Genomic DNA, 22,112 nt, shown 5'->3' with positions numbered 1-22,112 from the left:
TAGCTGTATATTTTTTGGTTGTTTACGCTGTTCTTCGATTCGACAAGTGAAAGATTAATCCGTCACGAATTTGAGCTTTATTAATGCAGGCCATGCAGGCCAATCAATTGCTACATGTATAGAGTGGAATTCAAACCTCCAACAGTTTAAGCCAATGAGTGAGTTGACCACTTAATTTAATTAAATGTAGCTGTATATTTTTTGGTTGTTTACGCTGTTCTTCGATTCGACAAGTGAAAGATTAATCCGTCACGAATTTGAGCTTTATTTAAGGGTTTAATGCAGGCCAATCAATTGCTACATGTATAGAGTGGAATTCAAACCTCCAACAGTTTAAGCCAATGAGTGAGTTGACCACTTGGCCAGCATAATTTAATTTACAAAAATATTTGGTAACCAAAGAAAATCAAGTAAAAGTAGTCATAACTTGCCTTATTTAGCATTCATTAATTGTTGCAACAATTAATTAATACTAAATAAGACAAATTCTGACCGTTTCTTTGATTTAAATGCAGCTGTATATACTAAAGTAACAATAACCACACTAATATAAGAATGAGGAAAAGAAAAAAGAGAAAAAGAATGAATAATAAAAAATGAAAATAGAAGAATGTATGTCTCACATGCAGGAAGCTGCTTTAAATTGTAATAGGCATTAGCCAATGGCAGTACAAAATAAAACTGCCAGCGTGCTTGCTGCTGCCAGAGTCGGCGTGATCAATTCTGGCTAATATAATATATAATTACTTTTAATTTAAATAAGATATTCTTTTTTTTACACTGAATATCCAGGTTTTACACATCACTTTGGAAAGAACATTATTAGTTCTGAGTTGTGACACATAGCACGTAGGTAAACTCAATGGATCCTGCTGGGGATGGACTTTGACTTCTTATTTTTGAATTTCTGTCTCTTCTTATTAACGTCTAATTAATCTACTTGTTATTCACATCACAAAATGTCCCTAACCCTAATAAATAGTTCTAAATTAGCCTACTCTTTTTGTGTGTCATAATTCTAATAGTTTTAAATTAGTCAATATCTAAATATTTTTTGTTTTTTACACATATGTTCCGCGAATTTTTTAATTTTAATATGGAGAGTAGGTTGGTGTATAGCAGAGTTACGAAGGTATATGATGTTTCACCAGGGTATGAGGACTGCGCAAGACAAATCGAACCGTCCGATTGGAGGTACTGAAAACCCTATGTCCGATTTGTGTATTGGCAGAAAATCTTAGGTCCGATTTCAGTATTCACGAAATTCTGCTTCACACAAATCGGATGGTCCAATTTGTGTGTCCCTCTCTCTCTGCAGTAAAATTGGACGGTCCGATTTCTTCCCACTAAAACAAAAAATTGAACGCCGTCACAACCGTGTATATCTTCTCAATACTCCATAACTCAGTATAACTCACACATGTCAACCTCATAACAAAAAAAATTAGCCATGTTCGGCTACTCACGACAAAAAATTATAAATTTATTAAATTTTAAAGATAAAAATATTTAATTTTTTTAATTATATTTGCAAAAAATCTTCTTAAAAAAGATATATCTAATTATTTTTATTATTTTTTAAATATTTTTATTAACAATATAATTTGTGTATATATTTTGATAATTTTTCCTATACAATAATATGAAATTAGGCTGTGAATCTAAGATAAAGAGTAATGGGATTGAAGTTGAATAAATGAAAGAAAGAGAAGAATTAATTGTTTGTATGGAATATAGGGGGTATAGGGATATAATATGTTCACCTAAAGAAGTGACAAAGTGGCAGTTCGATGTTGTCTAAATAAGAGAAACCGCGTGGTCTGCCCCCCTGTCTCTGCTGATATGGGCGGCGCAACCCTTCTTCACTACTTCATTATTTTCTTCCAAATTTTTCTATGCATTGGAAATCACAAGAAAGTAAAAAGCTACTAACACATACATCGTTCCATGCATGTCTTAACTCATCATATATTCCATCAACCCTCTCTCAATGCTAAATATATATAGGGGTGTCTCCTCTTCAAACCTTGCTCTATCTAATTTGTTGCTTTCCAAAAAGAAGAGAAAGACATGCTCTATCTTTTTATTATACTAATAGTCAAAAGAAAAAGAGTCAATCGTCAACAAATTTTTCTACCCCTATATATGTAGGCATTGCATGACTTTAGCATATGAGTGTATGTAAGGTTGCGTTTGTTTATAAGAATGGGACACTAAGATATGGATATAGAGACATAAAGTCGTGTTTGACAGATGAGATATGAATAAAGATATTGTGTTCAAAGATACTAAATTAGTATATTTTGTGTAATGATAGAAAGGTCATTGAGACACTAAGAAAAGACACAACTTATTTTTTGTTTTTGTTTTTTTTTTTTTGTTAATTTTTCATAATTATATTTTTTTATTATTATATTTTTTATGAACTTTTTTGAATAAAAAAAATGAGAATAAATTAGATTTCTATAATTTATTGTACTTTATTATCAAACAGAATACAAGAATACTAAATTTTATGTCTCTATCTTTTATGCCTTGTTCTCATGTCTTATCTTATCCTATTTTTAGAAATAAACACAGCCTAAATGTCTAGATATATTTTTGAATATCCAGTTAAATAAATATGGTGTAGATTTATGTGATAGTAACGCTATGTTTAATTATTATTTAATTATATTACGTGTATATTAAAACACAAGTGATTACTCTATTAATGTTAGCTTTACTATATTGACATGTGCTCGCCATTTGAAAAAAGTACAAAATTTAATTTATAAAGCTATTCTATGCAATTTTACATAAAACTAGAATAGACCAACAATAACGATAGTAAAAAAGTATTATTTTTTCATTGGATTGTAAAATGAAAATGACTTTGAATTGTAACGCTCACATATAAAAGAGGAATTGAGTCCTCTATATTTTTTTTGTGCATGACGACATTGTTCACAAGTAAGGCTGAGTTTGGTAAAGCTTTTTCAAGAGGTGCTTGTGCTTTTTAAAAGCACAAGCACGTTATTTTGCGTTTGGTAAATTAAAAAGTCCAAGTGCTTGTGCTTACGGCTTTTAAAAGTTTGGGGTGCTTTTGAAAGCACCTAAGAGGGAGCTTTTTAAAGCTGGCTTATGCTTACCAATTTTTTTTCATTTTTCCGCACATATTTCTCGCTATTATATTGCCATTGAAATCCTCATATATTTCTAACTTCTCATCCTAACCTTCACAAATTCTAACACAATCTTCATATATTTTTTATTTTTCAACCTAATCTTCATATATTTTTTATTTTTTATTTTTAGTGATGATATTTAGGATAAAATAAATTTTTATGATACTTATATAAAATTTTAAAGTTAAAAAATAAAAGAATTTATTTATTATATTTATGTTTATTATGAATTTTTTATTTTAACATTATTTTATTTTAAAATATTATATAAATTTTTAAAAAATTTGAAACAAATTTATTTTTTGTTATAAACATGTTTATTATAATTTTTTCAACTTTTAAAAGCTGTTTTACCAAACATAATTGTGGTGCTTGTACTTATTAAAAGCCATTTAAAATTTGATTTTACCAAACGCAAGTGCTGCAGCTTTTAAAAAGCTATCTTTTAAAAGACAGCTTTCATAAGCTACTTTTAAAAAGCAAAAGCTTTACCAAACTCAGCCTAAAAGTGGAGCTTTTTTTTTTTTGGGGTAACAAAAAGTGGAGCTATTTTGTACTTACGCACTATTGTTTTGGGTGGACTATTTATGCAATCTAAGCGGGCCAATTCACATCGCAATTTAAATGGGCCCAATGAATAGGATAATACCAACCAAAAACAGTTATGGGCTGATGATTTGTAGGCCCAACAATAAACAAGTTCGGAAACTTCCTTTCGTTTTTGTTTTCACATGGCAACACAGTTGAATTTAGCCCATCATAGTATTACAAATTTCATAGGACCAAAAAAAAAAAAAAAACAACACATTTCTCAATTAAGAAAGATTTAGCTCATTTAAAATATAAATTACATTTAATTGAATAAAATTTAGATTACAAGAATAATAATTCACATCTTATATCTTAATCTTAGTGGACTTTTTTTTGTATGACTATCTTAGTAAATATTTGAAAACATTTATTTAGCGCAAATTTAAATTTTTAATTCTCATTTCAAAATGTGAATACTTGATATTCTCATATCAAGTGAACAAAAATTGACAAAAAAATTTATATTATGTTTTAGTTTTTATTGTTAAAAAAAACTCTTTTTTTATTCTTAAAGATATTTAAAAAATCCAAACAATTTATAATACAATATAAACAAATATTTAATACGAAAATGTTTATATCCAAATATAATATATTAAAAAACACAATTTTTTAGAATATATTTTTTAATCTAGTAACAGTCTTCCAAATTAAATTTCAAACCACAATAGTTAATCTACTAAAAAAAAGTCAAATATGTCAATAAGTTATAGTTTAAATGGCATAATCTTTCCATACTCATTTAAGAGTTTGCGTGTTTGAGAAATAAATAAAAAAAAGTCAAATATTTATATCGTTGACCAAAAAACAAAGTTAATAATAACTAACCTGGTGGAATACGTTATGAATATTTTTGGAAAGCTAGTCAGATTCTGAGATTCAAGAAGATTCGACAGTTATCTAGAACGAAGAGATATTATTGGCCACCCAGAACGTGTTTATTTTATTTAACTTAAAATATTTTATATTTTAATAAGCCACGTCAGCAAAGACATAACCCAGCTTCTATTCCTTTCTTTCTTCTTCTTCTTCGTTTTTCTCAGAGAAACCTCAAACTCTCCCGAAACTTCTCGAAACTTTTCACATTCTCCAATATAAATTCCTCCATAACCTTAAACCTTAAAATCATCACACTAAAAAAACAAACACACAAAAAAGAAAAAAGATATCTAAATTCAACTTCGCATCAAATCAGAAGCACACGAAGAATGATGAACATGAAGAACATCATCAACAACAACAACGTAGTACCCTCGTATAGACAGAGGACACCCTCTAAGGTTAGAACTATTCCCATTCACTTCGTGGGTTCAGAACGTAGTAGAGAGAACTCTGCCATCAAGATCCAGAAGGTTCTGAGAGGGTTTTTTGTGAGGAATGCGTTGAAGAGGATCATGGGGTTACGTGTTGAGTTGCAGAGTGTTGAGGCTAGGGTTTATGCTTCAATGGAGGTGATTAAGAGGGACCAGAGGGAGAGAGTGAGGCTCAGCGAGACCATCATGAACTTGCTTTTGAAGCTTGATTCGGTTAGGGTGCTGAGTTCTTGGTATGGGGTTAGGGAATGTAGGAAGAGTGTGATTAAGAAGGCTATTGCATTGCAAGAGATGGTTGAATCAGAATCTGCTTGTGTTGTTGAAGAAAATGATGCTATGGTGCAGGAAGAGGAGAAGGTGGTTGAAGTTTCTGAAGAGAAAGAGGAGGAGAAGATGGAGGTTATGGATGATGATTCTGGAGCAGATATTAAGTGTGTTTCAGAATCATGCATGAATTCTTCTGTAGAAGAGAAAGAAGAGGAGAAAATGGAAGATTCTGGAGTTGATATTCAATGTGTTTCAGAATCATACAAGATAGAAGAGAAAGAGGAGGGTGATGGGGAGAGAGAAGAGAGTGTAGGAACAAGTTTGGTTGAGGAGAATGAGAATAATTGTGTGGTGAAGAATGAAGAAGAGGAGGAGGAGGAGGAGGAGGAGGAAGAGGAAGAAGGGAATGGTGATGAAGAAAGAAGAGAAGGGAAGCATAGGGAGATGTTGGAGAAGATGATGGAGGATAATGAGAGAATGATGAAGATGATGGCCAAGTTATGTGAGAGGAATGAGATGCAGACTCAGCTTCTTACTTCTCTGTCTAAGAGAGTGGAGCAACTTGAAAGAGCATTTGCTTGTGACAAGATGAGGAGGAACAAGAGAAGAAATTGTAGTGATGCCAAACACAAACAAAATATGAACAAATAATGCTTCCATCTTAGTCAATTGGGAACCTCTTACTATTTCTTTTGTTTTTTAATTAATTTGTTTGGTCTTTGAAGTTTCATTTTTTCTGCAAATCTAATGTAATACTCCTTTCTTATTGATGTTCTACAATGAAGTGGCTTCCCAATGAGTTTTGGAAATATGTTGCCTCTCAATTCTTCTGAATCTCTCCTGGTTCTATAATGTTAGTACTTTTGGCGTGTACAACTTGCAATTCACTATTTTCTTGTGTGATTAAATTTTGGGTGACTATTTTTCGTAACAATTTAGTCAAATATATCAAATCAATCTATCGATTTTCACTTATAATCTTCGTATAAAGACGGCAACTATGATTACTTAAACTAACAATTTTGAAGCTTTTGGATTTTCAGCAAATAAATTTTGCAGAACACCATTGAACCTTATTACAAGTTAGCATACATAGTATTCAGAATAGGACTAGGTGATGATTAAGGAGGACATATGCTTGAATTGTTACAATTGTATATATTACATTCAACACAGAATTGTATATATTAAACTCCAAACCAGATGAAAAATTTTGCCAAGAAGCAACAATACTTTTCTATTATTCCAAGTTTTAAGATGCTGAGTGGCTTTGAAACAGTTGTGTGGCTGTTTTCCCCATGATCCACTCCAAATCAGATGGAGAAAGAGATGCCTTATTGGCAATTAGATTGACAGCTTCTTTGGCCTCTTTGTAACCACATTCAGGGACAACAAATGGAAAATCACTGCAGAAAGATGTGTGATTTGAGATTTGTCATATGATTTGGTTACATGAATAAAACCCCATCATGACTTTGCCAATCCTAGTTGGTGTTTTTTACAAAGTTCAATGGTTTTAAGGTAGTTTACCTGCCCCACATTACACGGTTAGCACCAAAGCTAGAGACAATTTGAGACAAGAGAGTTGACAAATCCAGATAAGGATGTTTCTCTCTTGAAACTCTGAAAAGGGCACTAAATTTCACATACATCTGTTCAAAATAAAAGGATTAGAAGATTCATTTCCAAAATCTTATATTGTCAATATTTAATTTCTTCTTATGTAAAAGGTTTGGGGATTATGTTCATGAAGAAACTATCAGGCACTTACTTGAGGGAATCTAGATAGATTTAAGAGCCTAGAAAAGATAAGCTGTTCTTGATCAGTTCTGCAATGTGATATTCACTAAATTCATAAATAAGATTCCATTTTCTCTGTCATTGCAAGAGTGATTATACTATATTAAATATCTCACAGTGGTGGTTTGCAGAAGGCCAAGTGATCAAGTATCACAATTGTTGAGGGAAATTCTGTGCACAGTTGTTCAATTTCTGAAATATGCAAATCAAGCCCCTGAAGTTGTTGAACCATAGTCTTTTAGTTTCATCAAATTAATCATTGGTCACAACTGGAAATACTTTTAGATTATAGTTTTGTGTCAATGATACAAGGAAATAGTGAAACACACCTTCATACACATGATGCTGACTGGTACTTTGAGTTCTCCAGCCTTTTGAAACATTGCTTTTCCAACTTCATTTGTCATCTATACTAACATCATTCAAATAAAAGAAAATTCATTCTTAGTTTTGATGCAATACAGCATATGATCTTAACATATTAACATCTTTTCTTTCTTGATCTGCATATTGATCTACTTTTCATTTCCCTTTCCTGCTTTACTTTATACTGCATGTTTGTGTGCGTGCGCGCGCGCCTATGCACTTATACATGTATGATTTCCTTAAAAGAAATAAAAAAGGGGTTGCCTACCTTCTTGCCAGATGGCCACAAATAAGGGTTAAACCGCACGACGCGATAACCATCCTACCATGAACAAAGAGAAAACTTCATTTGCTACGTCTGAATAAATAAAAGAAAAGAAAATAAACCATATGAATGATATAAAGAAGAAATATCCATTAGACCTTCAAAACAAGATCTTCAAACTGCTTAAGCCCACTGCCATCATCAGCTGGATTAGCAAGGCAGCACCCAACAAATTTGGTTGGATATTTCTTCAAAACACTGACCAATAAACAAGAATAAGTATATGGTAACAGCTATCAGATCAAGCATAGCTCAGAAATTCATGAAATCAAACATGTTGAACATAATATTTAAGAAAATGTTTGATCTTTGATTTTACCTTGTGACATAATTATGATCAAATTTATGATTAATTGGCTGCACAATGAGTGCACTATCTACTCCTGCTTCCTCCATACACTGAGCATCTCAGAATGTGTGCACAAACACAAATCCAGTCACCATCATCAGTTCCCATGTAACTAACATGAAGCAGTTACAAATTTCTTGAAATATCACCAACTATATAAACATGAAAAGAGAGATAACAGAAGAAATTAAATTGAAGCATATATATATATACCTGAAGTAAAAAATCAGCATGTCCTGCTAAAGTGGGCTCTTGTCCAGGATGGTAAGGGAATGTAGCAGCCTTCATTTCAAAGTTAACAATAAATAAATAAATAAAATAAAAAGTTTGCATGTAATATATAAAATCAGTGATACATGGTATGAACAAGTTTATCAAAAGATAGGGCAAAATTACATGACTTCTGCTGAAGTTCAGTGAAATTCAACTTGATTCCTTTCTATAAGTATGCATTAATTTCCTCTAAGATTTAAGAGTCACCAAAACATGTATGATGTTTATTTATTTTTCCTAATTATAAATTTAACAAAAACCTCATGAGGGGAAGCCCACACATGGAGATGAGAATCCAAGATGACTTTGGAAGCTGAAGCAGTTTCAGCTTCAGTTTCAGTGATTGATGCCATTCTGATTCTGAAGGGTAACCTTGGTTTCCTCGAATAATAACAATAATGTCTTGTTGGACATAAACCTGAAAGTGAAACCAGGGTGTTAAGCCTCAACAGTGCCACCATTTTCGTGTGCAAGTGCAATTTCTTATTTTATTATTATTTTTTAATTTCTTATTGTTATTGACTTATTGCTTTGTGCAGCTTCCAAAATATTGCCACGTGTATAGATAAAACTCTTAACCTTATTGCATGAATTCTTCAATGAGTTAAATAAATTAGGATACCGTTTGTTTTTGAGGTACTGTGAGAGAGAGAGATTGAGAGACTGAAATTTAGTATTGTATTTGTTGATTTAGAGATTGGTATTAAAATTTTTGTCTTTGTCTCCAAAATTTCAGTATTTTATAGTACCTCTAAGAAGTAGGAACACAGAGGACTAAAATTTTTAGAGATAGAAATTAAAACTTTAATAACATTTTATACATAAAATACTCTCATTTCAATTAATTAATTCTAATTTTACCTTTTGTACAAATTAAATTAGAGTTTTATTTTTGTTTTAATTTCTATCTCTCATTTTGCACCAAACAAAATATTAAAATTTATTTCAATCTCTGTCTCTTAGTCTCTGTCTCTCAGTTTCAGTCTTTCCGTTTCTGTCTCTCCATCAAATGTTACCTAATTGTAATAAAAATTAACTCTTTAGGTATAAAATATGTGTTAAAATATGAAATAATTAAAAAAAAAAAGAAAATGAGAGATTTATTAAATATGCTACAAATAAATATGCCTACTACATACACCAAGCTCTATAATCTGACAAATTGATTACAATTTTATACTAAAAAAGATCCAAAGAGATCAACCATAAATCATTACAATAACAAATTGAACAGAATCAATTTACTATTTCCTATTTTCTTTCTTTTTTTTCCCCCCAAGTGTACATAAAATACTCACCAGAAAAGTGAATATCACACACACACACACACACACCTCTTATGAAATTACAACATATAATAATATGAAATAGTTCAAGAAAAAGACCCCATAAAGCTTTTGCAGAAGAACTTGACAGACCTCATTTTAAAAAGATTAGACAAAGAAAATCTTCCACTCTCTTGGGGTGTTGTATCCTTTGATGATGAGAATACATTCATTACATTGTTATTGTTATCATTATTCTTGACATGAAGTATGGTGAAGCCAATTTCTTTTCTAACAGCTTCAATTGTTTCAGTCTTAACAGGAGCACCATATGCATCAGCAACATAGAACACATTCATGGCTTTACAATCTCTTGTTGTAACTTCAGCACGAATTACTGAAAATCCATTCTCTCTGAATATTCGAGTTACATCTGAGAGAAGCCCAACTCTATCTTCACAACAAAATTCTAGTTGTATGCCCTGTAATAATTAATCAAGTATTAATTAATTAATATGTATCAATTATAACAAACAGGTTATATTAGAAAATTTAGAATCCATTATAGTACTTCAGAAGTTCTTCTTTTAATAGCAGCTTCCAAGCAATGAATCACTCTTTGCCTTTCTGCTTCAGAGCTGATTGGATATCCATCTATATGCCTTATATAATATTCCTGTTACAAAGGAAGAAAAAAAACTACTAAAGTGAATGTTGGTAATTGGTATTGATCCGTTCGTTGCCTATAATTCGGCTAAGCAAAACTATAAATCGGAATCCGGTTAAAACTAAATACACATGTGCAGGAGTACGTGCTTTGCTCTCCTAACGAACTTATCCTATACAATCAAATAACTACGTGCCAACTCAGATGGCACAAGAATCTCTCCGCAAATCTCTCTAAAAAAGCTCACTAAAGAGCAGTTATCACATAATTAGACCCACTAAGTAACAACTCCACAATATCAGAGTAATCCTACCATAACAATTCTATAAATATATCCATTCCTGACATGAAAGAGGTACGTTATTCATTCTGAATAACTCATATTTATCTTCTACTTTTACTAACTTGAGCGTTGGAGTCCCTTTGCAGGTACCCAACGGCAAACACTAACAAAACATGCTATACCTCGGAGTCTATTTTCACACAGGAACAGGTATGATAGAATTAGCAGGGACAAAACTACTAAAAGTATTTATCAATTACATATAAATATGAATTCAGAAACCTGATATGCCTCTGGTCCTTCAGCAATGGCAGTTCCATGGTAAACAACATACTGCATATCAGTGAGAGTGCAAACAGCATCAAAGAGCAACTTTGGCCTATCAAGGCACCTCAAGTTCACAACCGTGTAAACTTTATCAGCACAATAATCAACAGTCACAATTGGTTTCTTCTTGTTACTCTCATCACTTGTTGATCCATTACAATCCTCATCACACGTGTCGTAATCTCGATTAGCATACATCATCTGGTGCAGCCTCCTTTCCTTGTGAGTTGATCCAACAGAGACAACAGCAGTGTTGGCATCAACACCACCACTCTTGTTTTCTATGTCCCCTCTAAGAACATAGAACAAGAGCTGCTTGATCTTTGCAAGATGTTCAGGATTGTTGATTGGCAACTTTGTTGCCTCATCAGTTATGTAAAGAACTGATGCCATTCTTGAATTGTGTGTCCATACTTCTGCTGCTAACACATTGCATTTAAGGTCTGCCAGGATGGCGAAAATCTCCGAGAGTAGTCCCGGCCGGTCTTTTCCGGTTAATTCGATTGTTGTGTGTTCTAAAACGGATTCAACTTCAACTCCAATGGATCTCCTAAGAGCTTGGAAACCAAAGGCTGCTGGACCAAGTGACTAAGATGAGTCAAGAGGGGAAACAAAGATATCAGTATATGACTTATGGTTTTAAATTGTGATTAGAGTTCTAAATAGTATACAGTTTATGCAGTCTAAAACTATTTAGCTAATTCAAGTATGAGAACTAATTACTAAAGTGGAAACTCATATGCAATTATCTTCATGTAAAGTTGTTAGTTGAGATCGTTAGATAATAATTTAGCCAAACATATCAAATCATCTAACGATTCTTAATTAACAACTTCATATGAAGACAACTACACATGAATTTTCACTGATTACTAATTAGTGCTTCTTGTATTGTTGGGTTCATTTTCAATATATTTGTGATCTAATATGATACAAATTGTTCATAAACAGAACCATATCCTTTTTCCCTTGTATCCCATTTCTCATTTTGTATAAAAGACAAAGATTAGGAGCTTAATGGTAGGACTAGGAGGTATTCAATGTATTGCATCCATGTTCCATGTTCCATGATGATGATGATGATGATACACATATTATATGTACACCAAATATTAACTAACAATTAGTCAATATGTATCTTTTTCCAAAGATAGGAAGACTCAAATCCGCGATCTCTAGATGAGTATGGAGAGACTATGTCATTTGAGCTATAACTCGTCCACTATAGAAATATATATTTGATATCTAATCATTTTCTTTTAATTATATTATTGTAAACAAGTTTGATTATTTTAGTAGCTAATTATTTAGTTGTAAAAATATGCAAATCACAAAACATGTAACATATATTTGATAAAGGTCTTATAAAACACAATAGTATAGTTTTTGCTCATCATAAAAGAAAACCAATAAAATTAGATATTAACAAAATAAGAACAAAAAACTATAGATAAGCAAAATAAGAAAATAATTAGATGGGCTCACGGCCCAAGCCTGCCCAAACCCGAAACACCATCTTTTAACAGTTTGGTGGGTCAAGTGTGGCCCAGTTTTCTATCTCAACAAAAAAGTTGGTTATTCAAATGTACCTGTTGAATTCTGTCGGCTAAATTATCTTCAAGAAGCTTATTCCCATTTTGATCCGTACAATGAAACACTGGATTTTGCATAGTGGTAGTTGAAGCCCAAAAAAAAAGGACAAAAAATATATAAAAAAAAATTGGAGAGAATTTAGAAGCTTATTACCATCCATAAACCATTCTCCATCAGAGGAAATGTAAGCTCTATTTATAATGATGTTCATATCAATCAGAGTTTGAACCATCTTCAATAATATCCCACACCTATTTGCACCATCAACCTACAAAAAATTCAGAATTTCAATTAAATTCAGTGTTTTTTGATGACCCTTTTGCAATGCTAAAAGGATAAACCCAAAATTTTCAAACAAGCTTTCAAAATTTGAAACCTTTATCAATGTGGCTGTTTTGCTAGAACTGTTGTCCACAGTTACTCTGGAAAAAAAAAAAGAAGAAGAAAAGCTCAGATTAAAGAACAAGAATATAAACTAAGGAAAATCTTAAAACAATGGTGTTTTATTTTGACCTTGGAGGATTCATCCGAATGAGAAGCTTCTCAAATTCATCGTCCGTAGGCATAGAAAAGTACCGAAAATCCATTTTGGGGTATGGCTACGGAACAGAGCACAACAGAAGTACAGAACAGAACACAGTACGAGGTGTGTTGTGTTGTGATAACGATAACAGAGAGAGAGAGAGAGAGAGAGAGAGAGAGAGAGAGGTATACTGATATACTCTGTTTATTTTGTGTCTTTTTCTTTTTTTTTTCTTTGGTTTTGTGTGTGTATTTATATTTGCTGTTTGGCTTTTGAGATTATTATTTATATATTAGCAGAAATTATGAAAAAGTTCATATCATAATGAGTAATTATATGTATATAAAAAGACTATATATGTTGATAATTTTTTTATGATTTTTATTGGTTGATATTATAAAATAACTTTATAACATATTTGATTACATTTGATAATTAAATAAGAGTATTTAGTTGGATGATGAAGTGGTGGCTGTCTCCTAAGTAAATTTTATTATTATATTTATCTTAAATTGATGTGATGTTAAAAGAGAAAGTTATTAATTCAGTCAAATATTTGTTATGAGAATTAAGTTGAGTGGAATTCAAAATTTTTTTATTTCATTTTCTTGAAAAAAAATGAATAATAACACTATGGCAACAAAAAATAAAGGAAAGACTTGTAAAATGAATATGACGTTATGAATAGTCCAATGTGGCATTTAATATTTCTGTGGTATATTTGGTAAATTTCTAATAACATTTCTAGAAGAAAAAACTTAGGATGTGTGGTTGGAACCCAATTTCTCTAACATGTTTTTTGTCAAAAGATTATGAAACAACGTAGGATGAGTTGGCATACATTACAAATATATTAATGCAAATGCAAATATGGAATGGATATGATTTTCTCGTGTCCTTCTTAATCCTCTCGTGCCCTTGAATTCCTGTCACAACTCACAAGTAATTCATAATATTTGTAATGCATAAGAAGCATTACATAATATATGTAATTCATAATATCACATGTTATATTACTTATAATTATTTCACATTAGCGGTTATTTCTCAAATGAAAAATAACTTGCTATTAATTGTATGAAATAATTGTGTTTGCAAATCTACCAAAATTCTCTTGAAATGTAACACATTTTGAAGTTGTCTATAAGAGGAGATTCAAAACTAATTAATTAGTTGTTGTATATAAACCAAAAGGACAAATAGTGAATTATACTATTGAACAAATATTATAATATGCCATAAGATATTAGTTTGGTTGAACATTATTTGTTCTCTAATATTATTATATTAAGTAGATTTTTATAATGAGTTTGATTTTAGTACGTTATAAACATGTTATTTTTATTTAAAAGCGTTACTATTTCTTTTAAACTGTTATTTTCTCTCATAAATCACGCTTTTAAAATGTAGTTAAACAAATATTCTGATAAAAAAATATTTTTGACATCTTTACTAAAGTAGGCACCTACATTAAATAGCTAAAATTGATTGGGAACTACATCTGCATGAAACATCTTTGAACTCCTATTTCTTGCACCCTAAAAAACAGATAATAAAAAAAAAAAGAATTTAAAATCTAAACGTTTTATTCTTCTGCTTTGATGCTTTACATGAATTCATGTATGCCTCAAACCTATCTTCTAGGGAAGCAACAATGATAATAATAGTATGAGACAAGCTGCACTTCAAGAAGAAACCACAAACCAGACATTTGCATTATAGCTAACATCCGAGGCTGATCGCGACTGCGACAGACGAAAAAAATGTCACGATCATTGATCCATGTCTATCCCAAGGTCACCCCACCGGACATTGTATCGGGCGGCAAGATAGTGAGCGCCAACCGGACCCCGACTACCATAAGGATAGTACTCTGGAACTACCCGTTTCTCTTCTAGCTCCTTCAATACAGGTGTAAAGAGTGACCATGCAGCATCGAGCTCATCGCTGCGTATAAAGAGTCTTCTTTCTCCTTCGATGGCATCCAGAAGTAGCCTCTCATATGCATCTGGAATCTCCTTCGAATATCTGAAATAAATAAAAAGAAAAGGTCGGCTTAAATGATCAAAGAAAATGACCATTACAAATAGAGTCTGAATTTTCACAAGTGAGGCAACAAATAAGTTGGAAATCATAGAATCATGAATAGTGTGTAAAACATTAATGTTGACATTAGATCAATGTGACATTAAAATTTTTCCATGACAATGTAAGATGGTAACATTAATAAGGTGTCCAGGTATAATATAAACACGGATGAACTTCAGGGGTCACAAACTAATTTTTTTTTTCAAGTAAAAAGAAAATACCTTGCTGCATAGTGCAGATTCAGATGACTGCGGTCCAATTTCATTCCTAGACCTGGAACTTTGTTGTTGATCTTCAAATAAATAGCTTCATCAGGCTGTACTCTTATAACAAGTTCATTCGTGGCCCGATCAAGATCAGTCCCAAAAGTCCGATTGTACAAGTTGCCTGGCACATGCCTGAACTGTACCCGTATCTCAGCTCTGAACCCAAGACAAAAAATTACTTAAATATTTTTAAAGAAAAAAAAATATAATCAAAGAATAGAGGTGGCATCGAACAAACACAAGATCTATTTCTTCCACTAACCCCTTTTTGTGTAATGCTTTCCCAGCCTTCATCAGAAAAGGCACTCCGTCCCATCTTGCGTTATCTATGAAAAGGGCAGCTGCAGCAAATGTTGGAGTTAAGCTGTCCTTCGGTACAGTTTTGTCATCCGTGTATGCTGGATATGTAACACCTCCTTTGGTGTGACTCTTGTACTGCCCTATAACCATAGTCCCAAGTTCCAATGGTCTCATTGAACGAAGAACTTTAACCTGACATCCATTAACCAGTTGAAACACTGGTGATGAGAAAATTTAACATTGTTTTAAACAACTCAAAGCAAGATGTATAACGATGAGACCTTTTCATTTCTAATATCCTCTGCATCCAAACTAACAGGGGTTTCCATTGCAAAGAGGGCTAGTATTTGAAGTAAGTGATTCTGCATAATATCTCTTATGATACCATAATTGTCAAAGTACCTGCACAGATAAGTAAACAAATGAGAATCCCTTCTATAGATTAGAAAGTGTGAATGAAGCTAAGGAAGAAACAATACCCTCCACGCCCTTCAGTGCCAAAATCTTCTGAGAATATGAACTGTACATTTCTTATGTACTGCCTTGACCATAATGGTTCAAAAATGAGATTTGAAAATCTGAGAACAGATAGATTTTCCACAAGCTCTTTCCCCAGGTAGTGGTCAATCCTGTATATGATTCTCCATGATTTTAAGTAGTGAAACTTACAGTCTGTAAAGTAGTAGATTACATAATCGGTTTAGGTAGAAAACCTGAAAATTTGATCCTCACGAAGATACTGCTTGAGCGATTTTGTTAAAGCAGCTGAAGATTCTGAATCTCGACCAAAAGGCTTCTCAACAATGACTCTTGTCCAACCATTACCAGAAGATGCTGATGAACTGGCACATTTTACAGCATCTATGAATATGTTTGGAGGAATTGATAGATAGAACAGGCGATTAGAAGCTTTCCCATTCTACAAAAGCAAAAACCAGATGGCTAAATTAAGATCAGAAAGAAAAGCTTAGAAGAGCATACATAGAATGCAAAGAAAAGGATAAGTTCATGCATCCTTCATATGTTGATCTTGAGTTCTTGACACAAATTAAAATGATGCGCCATAATTAAAATTACCTCATGTTCCTTAAGCTTCTTGTCCAGCGCTGCAAAGTTTTCCTGAGAGTCATACTGACCAGAATGGTAGAAGCATCTCTTAAGAAACTCATCCATCTTTTCACCGCAGTTCTCTCTGAAAATCAATAGAATAAATTTTCATACATTAAACATGTTTCTTAAGCATGACAAATAAGGAAATTAAGTTAAATAATACCAGCGTAAATGACTATAAACAATTGGTAGGTATAATGTCTACCTCTTATCAATTCTACAAGTGAGAGTCTTGCTAACCATGGTTCTCAGTTCAGCATCAGTCATCTTACTTCGAGCATAACCAAAGATGGTGAAGTGCTATCATAACCATAAATCGAACATTTACTTCTCAACCATGCAAATAGAACCAAATATTTCAAAAACTACGTCAGAAGCCATGATAAAAAAAATTCCAACCTTAGGAAGACAATCCTCATAGTAAAGTGCAAAGAGGGCCGGAAATATCTTCTTCTTAGCAAGGTCTCCAGAGGCTCCAACGACAGTAATACTAACAGACTCGTTCCCATTGTTGTAAGAGCTGGCTTCAGCTCGAGACTCCTCCGCCGAGGTAAATGACAATAATTCAGAATTCAAAAGCTTCTGAGTAGTGTCAATATCAACAGGGACTGCGGCAGCTGTGGCAGCACCTACATTCATGTGCTATTTGCATATTAAGACTAAGGATTCTCCAAACCACATAACACAACTAAAATCACAAATTCCCAACCTATCATGTATCATCTCATGAAATTGTTGCTATTAGTATTTCGTCTAAGTTTCTTAGAATCATTGCATTACCGTGTTCAATTTGGATATGAATACACACTCCTAACTTAACCATCTAGGTTAAAAACGTAACTTCAGGGGAGAAAACTAATTAAGTAAATAAACATTCAGCTAAGAGAGATCATGAAAAGCGTTGTGGCATGCTGAAAAAAGAAACAAACAGCAAAGATTCGAAATCGGAATCAACAAACAAAAGGGTATCAGAAAATGACAAACTTTCAAGAATACAAGCTAAGTCAAAGGAAATTGCAGTAGATAGCGTCAAAACCGATGAGGAACGAACCATCGCTTTGTTGTGGCTGGTGGGTGTGAACGGCAACCTCGTTGGAATCTGACTGAGATTTCAGGGACACCTTAGCTGCAAGGAACCGCTTCGATGCGGAAGACGACAGGGTCACGTGCTGCGGCACGTGACCGAGCTTAGACGATGGCGAAGAAACAGGTTGCAGCGAAGGGTATGAGCGGCAATGCGTCGAACAGATGGTAGCCATGAAATAGCGTTGAGCTGTTGCGTGCTTTCGAAGAAGTGTTTGTGTTTGCGTCAAAGGTTAAGAGAGAGAGAGAGAGTTAATAAGAAGGCTTCGGAGAAAACGAGGGACACCGAAGGAGGGGAAAGTGTGTGAGGGAAGGGGTTAAGGATTAAGGAAGGTTAAGATTAAGGTTAAGGCCCTTGAGATCTCCGAAAGGGTGCTTTCAGCGTTGTCCCTTTTGCAGAGTTGGAAGAGAACAATGCGCTTTTTTGTTCCTCTGATTCGGTAGTTAGGTTGGCCCAAACCAAAAGGAGCCACCATAAATAGATGTTTTTAATTTTTATTGAGGTTTGCAATTTGCTATCTCTACCACCCTTCAAAGATCAAACATCAATTTGATTTGTCAATGGTCTCAACTTTTGTTTATCTTTTATGTAGTTATATATTTGTTTTTTGCTTGTTATTATCATCTAATAGTATTATATTTACACTAGTTTAGGAGTTAACTGCATGGCATAATTTTGTTTAGACTATTATCTAATTATATATTGTCATATTAGCGACTATAGTTGACTATCTTGTCTTATTTAGAATGGATTGGTTTAATTTAAACTTTTCACCTATTATTTGTTGTTTTTATCAAAAACTTAAATTGCATCAATTAGCTATGAAGCCATCAACTTTTGTTTTCATTCAGGTACGCCAACATTACTATTTATTTGTGTAGTCCTTTTCGCAGGTTTATATGTACAATTGACAATAGTGCACTATTCGGGAGAAAAAAGAATTAAGGCTTTTATGGTATTGAGTTGTACCACAATATTTTGTTCTTTTCTTTCCTGAGAACTAAATTTAATGGGTCTAACCAATCAGTGCTTCCAAAGATCAAGAAAGAAATTATTCTGGACAATAAGGACCAAGACTTTCAGAGTATTCAATGAATTACTCTAAGAACCATTCTTTCTACTCCTTAATCAGTGCTTCAATGGCACAACTCCTTTATTCCTGAAGTAATAAGAAATGACTATGTTGTCAAAATGCACTTCCCTTGGTTTGTGACACAAACATCACCATCAATTGCTGGCGCTTTTGATTTCATTCAATTCAAGAAATCCACTCGGATGTGACATTCTCTGCTGGATTGAAACTTTGAACTAAAAAGTTAAAAAATGACTATGATGGCCAGAAAAGAAGCCACTTCATTAAAATTGGTGAAAATATAAAAAAAAACTGAGATACAATTCTTCCGTTTTGAACAACACACTACCTAGAAGGTACACCTCTAATCCACTGAACTCAACAACATGAACAGCAAAAAAACAGAAGCCGGTGAAAAACTAGGGAAAATTACTCTAGGGGGTAGTAGCTCAAACTCTGCAGGGCAAAACCTGCTAACTCAACAAATGTCACAAGAGTCAAAGATGATTGATTCTAAATGTCAGCAACAAAATGATGAATGCCTAGGCAAAATGAGATCCTCCTTGAGGCCAGGAATAGTACTATCAGGAGAACCAGAGAGATGGCAGGCCAAACATTTTTCAAGAGGCGCCATAATAAATAGGGCGAAGGAATTCTACTTCTAAACTCATTTGTCTACTCCACAAAATTGCAGGCCCTGAAGCCTCACAGTACAACAGCAACCTTTTCTTGCGAAACAAAGGCAGATGGATGTGCAATAAGGGGCTCATAATGGTCAGCTCCAGCGCCACACCAACCTGCAATAAGGGGAATGGAATTACTTAGAAATTTCATTAGGAAACAAACACCATGGGAAGAAAAACATGAAAGGGAAAGCATGAGCAAAAATAGTTATGTACAATCTTGTTCTGCATTACCTGTTCCTTTCATGAAAAGGAAGAAGGGAAGCTCTGTAATTTGGCTCCTTGGACGGTGGGGAAGGAAGAAAACACAATTTTCTTCATCAACCATGGCATCAGAACCATGTGCTTGCACCTGAAGATGATAACAAATTCAGATGGAGAGTTTGATGATGGATAACCACTCACAAACATGTACATAAAGTTATATTCCTGTTCATATAATTGATCCTTCGGTATATGTCTATATCATTTGTTACAATATCAGGAGCATGCAACAAATACACGATGACAAAAGTGGGAAAATAAGAAATTAGGATCTCCACAAATACACCATTATAAGGGTCGTTAAGCAATGATATCAGGTCACAATCAAACCTGTAAAGAGGAGAAGTATAAAATTCAACAAGCAACAAATGCGTGATATTACAATTTGCAAATAAAAGCATCACTTCAACATCCGGAAAAGAAACAAATAATTGGATGTGTTACATTTTACACAGGTCTAACACAATAATATCCACAGTAGCAGGCCAAGACTCCAGTTACATACTATTAAATTCAACTATGCAGTGATTCATCAAATTATAATACTATAAAAAATAATGCAACAACTTGCATCAACAAAATAGTTAGAAACAACACACATATTCACATAAGAACCTCTAAAACATGGCAACATCTCTGTGGAATATCAATCCAAAAGCTCCCCATATTTTTCTTACCACATAAATCTCACGCTTGAACTCAGTTGCAAGGCACTCAATAGCAATATCATCACCGAAAGCTGCAGCATGACCTTCTCTGTTCTCATCTACAGATAACAAACCTTCCTCAGTATATTGCAAAGTGATGATATCATATTCATCATCAGCAGAACCAGAGATCAACATGTATTTGGCCCAACTTGGACCATCATTCACCGGAATACACCTCTCTTTGTAAATAGACTCTGCCGCCATTTCTCTTCAATCATAAAACCAAAAAACACCACAAAATAAAAATCACACAATGGTAAAAAAAAAAAAAATCCACCACAATTGAAATTTATAATTAAACAATCTTCAAAACAAAATATTCGGAAACGATTTCATTTCTTATTTTCAAGCTCAAAAAATAAAATGTAACAACAGAGATTGTCAAAGTAGTTTCACCTATGCAAAATCGAGAGTAGGCTTTTTTTTCTTATTTATTCAATGTGTTTTTCTACAGATTTTTCTTCAGCTATTCGAAATCGATTTCCAAGAACGAGCGAATCGTTAAGAAAGAAAGAAGCGATACCTTTGCATGCCGAGGTGAACGAGCTCTTCGATGGCCGAATCGAGGGCGAACCTGTCCTCTTTCTTGGCCAACAACTTCACCTCTTGAACGACGTGAATCCCCCAACCGTTCTTCAGATCCGGCGAGTACATGTGCCGGATCGCGTCGTCTATCGCTTCTCTCTCCTCAAATCCCGCAGATCCAAGATCCTCCAGAAACCTTGCTACCGTCCTCCGCCGCAGCTCCCGCACGTCGAATCCGCCGTCGTCGTCGCCTCCTAACATCGCTTTCCGCGACGCCGTGAAGAGGCAGTTACCGTCGGAGGAGACCTCGCCGCCGTGAGAGAGGCGGAAGACGACGGATCTGAGAGAAGATGACGACGGCGAGGAGGAGGAAGACGAAGAAGAATCGTCATCGTCTTCCTCATCCTCCGGCGGTGGCTTCCATAGTACGCCTTTAGCGTGCAGCCTCTGTAAGTGGCGCCGCTGCTGGTCCTCCAGACCTATAACGTCCTCCCAACCGCCGCCGACGCCTCCAACGGCGGCAACGTTGGTCGGAGCGACGAGATCTACAGTTCCGATGGCGTCCATCGGCGCCGTAGATTTCTGATCCCGCCAAGGAAGAGCCGCTGACGGCGAACCTTGGAACGGTTCGGCGGCGACGGTGGTGGAATCGCAGAGAAGCTTCCCCATTGTTGCAGAGATTCAATGTGTGTGGAATAACGGTTTTTCTTTTTGTCTTTTTTTTTTTCTTTTTCGAATTTTTTTCGGTTTTCTTGGTTTGTGTGGTTTCAAAGGTGGGAAGAGTTGCAGAAGAGAGAGAGAGAGAGGAAGAGAGAGAGTTAGGGTTAACGGATAGATGGACGGAGCGGGAGAATGAGACACGTGGATAAATCTGAACGTTAACGTTATTCTGTCCTTTCTG

At 34.0% G+C, this 22,112-nt stretch overlaps 5 protein-coding genes across 9 annotated transcripts; 1 reads left to right on the top strand and 4 right to left on the bottom strand.

Annotated features, from left to right (window-relative positions):
* LOC107637442 (ABC transporter F family member 4) lies at nt 4,967-5,989 on the top strand. Its single transcript, XM_016340855.1, has one exon. It carries the CDS (start codon nt 4,967-4,969, stop codon nt 5,987-5,989), a length of 1,023 nt encoding a protein of 340 aa, XP_016196341.1.
* LOC107635628 lies at nt 6,343-8,953 on the bottom strand. The gene is made up of 10 exons (XM_016339148.2): nt 8,712-8,953; nt 8,392-8,460; nt 8,149-8,228; nt 7,928-8,027; nt 7,773-7,826; nt 7,468-7,545; nt 7,255-7,352; nt 7,110-7,167; nt 6,869-6,990; nt 6,343-6,744 (listed from the first exon to the last, which is right to left on the bottom strand). Exons 1-10 carry the CDS (start codon nt 8,910-8,912, stop codon nt 6,591-6,593), a joined length of 1,014 nt encoding a protein of 337 aa, XP_016194634.1. The 5' UTR covers nt 8,913-8,953; the 3' UTR covers nt 6,343-6,590.
* Nucleotides 9,602-13,595, bottom strand: LOC107635627 (ACT domain-containing protein ACR4). 4 transcript variants are annotated; one of them, XM_016339147.2, is made up of 7 exons: nt 13,100-13,592; nt 12,963-13,008; nt 12,740-12,854; nt 12,583-12,650; nt 10,949-11,581; nt 10,288-10,392; nt 9,602-10,198 (listed from the first exon to the last, which is right to left on the bottom strand). In XM_016339147.2, the coding sequence occupies exons 1-7, from the start codon at nt 13,171-13,173 to the stop codon at nt 9,824-9,826; spliced, it is 1,416 nt and encodes a 471-aa protein (XP_016194633.1). In that variant the 5' UTR covers nt 13,174-13,592; the 3' UTR covers nt 9,602-9,823. The 4 variants fall into 4 exon arrangements, with proteins under 4 accessions (XP_016194633.1, XP_020977884.1, XP_020977885.1 ...); XM_021122225.1 differs by lacking the exon at nt 12,583-12,650 and having other exon boundaries at nt 10,949-11,568; nt 13,100-13,595; XM_021122226.1 differs by lacking the exon at nt 12,583-12,650 and having other exon boundaries at nt 10,949-11,565; nt 13,100-13,595.
* On the bottom strand, nt 14,517-18,446 carry LOC107635626 (glucose-6-phosphate 1-dehydrogenase 2, chloroplastic). 2 transcript variants are annotated; one of them, XM_016339146.2, is made up of 10 exons: nt 17,925-18,446; nt 17,273-17,502; nt 17,079-17,173; nt 16,841-16,955; nt 16,477-16,682; nt 16,243-16,392; nt 16,045-16,165; nt 15,726-15,955; nt 15,419-15,619; nt 14,517-15,137 (listed from the first exon to the last, which is right to left on the bottom strand). In XM_016339146.2, the coding sequence occupies exons 1-10, from the start codon at nt 18,130-18,132 to the stop codon at nt 14,882-14,884; spliced, it is 1,812 nt and encodes a 603-aa protein (XP_016194632.1). In that variant the 5' UTR covers nt 18,133-18,446; the 3' UTR covers nt 14,517-14,881. The 2 variants fall into 2 exon arrangements, with proteins under 2 accessions (XP_016194632.1, XP_020977883.1); XM_021122224.1 differs by having other exon boundaries at nt 17,273-17,515; nt 17,925-18,049.
* On the bottom strand, nt 19,267-22,112 carry LOC107635624. The gene is made up of 4 exons (XM_016339145.2): nt 21,210-22,112; nt 20,654-20,894; nt 19,947-20,064; nt 19,267-19,826 (listed from the first exon to the last, which is right to left on the bottom strand). Exons 1-4 carry the CDS (start codon nt 21,878-21,880, stop codon nt 19,735-19,737), a joined length of 1,122 nt encoding a protein of 373 aa, XP_016194631.1. The 5' UTR covers nt 21,881-22,112; the 3' UTR covers nt 19,267-19,734.

Source organism: Arachis ipaensis, chromosome B04, assembly GCF_000816755.2.
Source record: "Arachis ipaensis cultivar K30076 chromosome B04, Araip1.1, whole genome shotgun sequence".
NCBI classification, from domain to species: Eukaryota; Viridiplantae; Streptophyta; class Magnoliopsida; order Fabales; family Fabaceae; genus Arachis; species Arachis ipaensis.
This window is presented reverse-complemented; position numbering and strand designations above follow the sequence as displayed.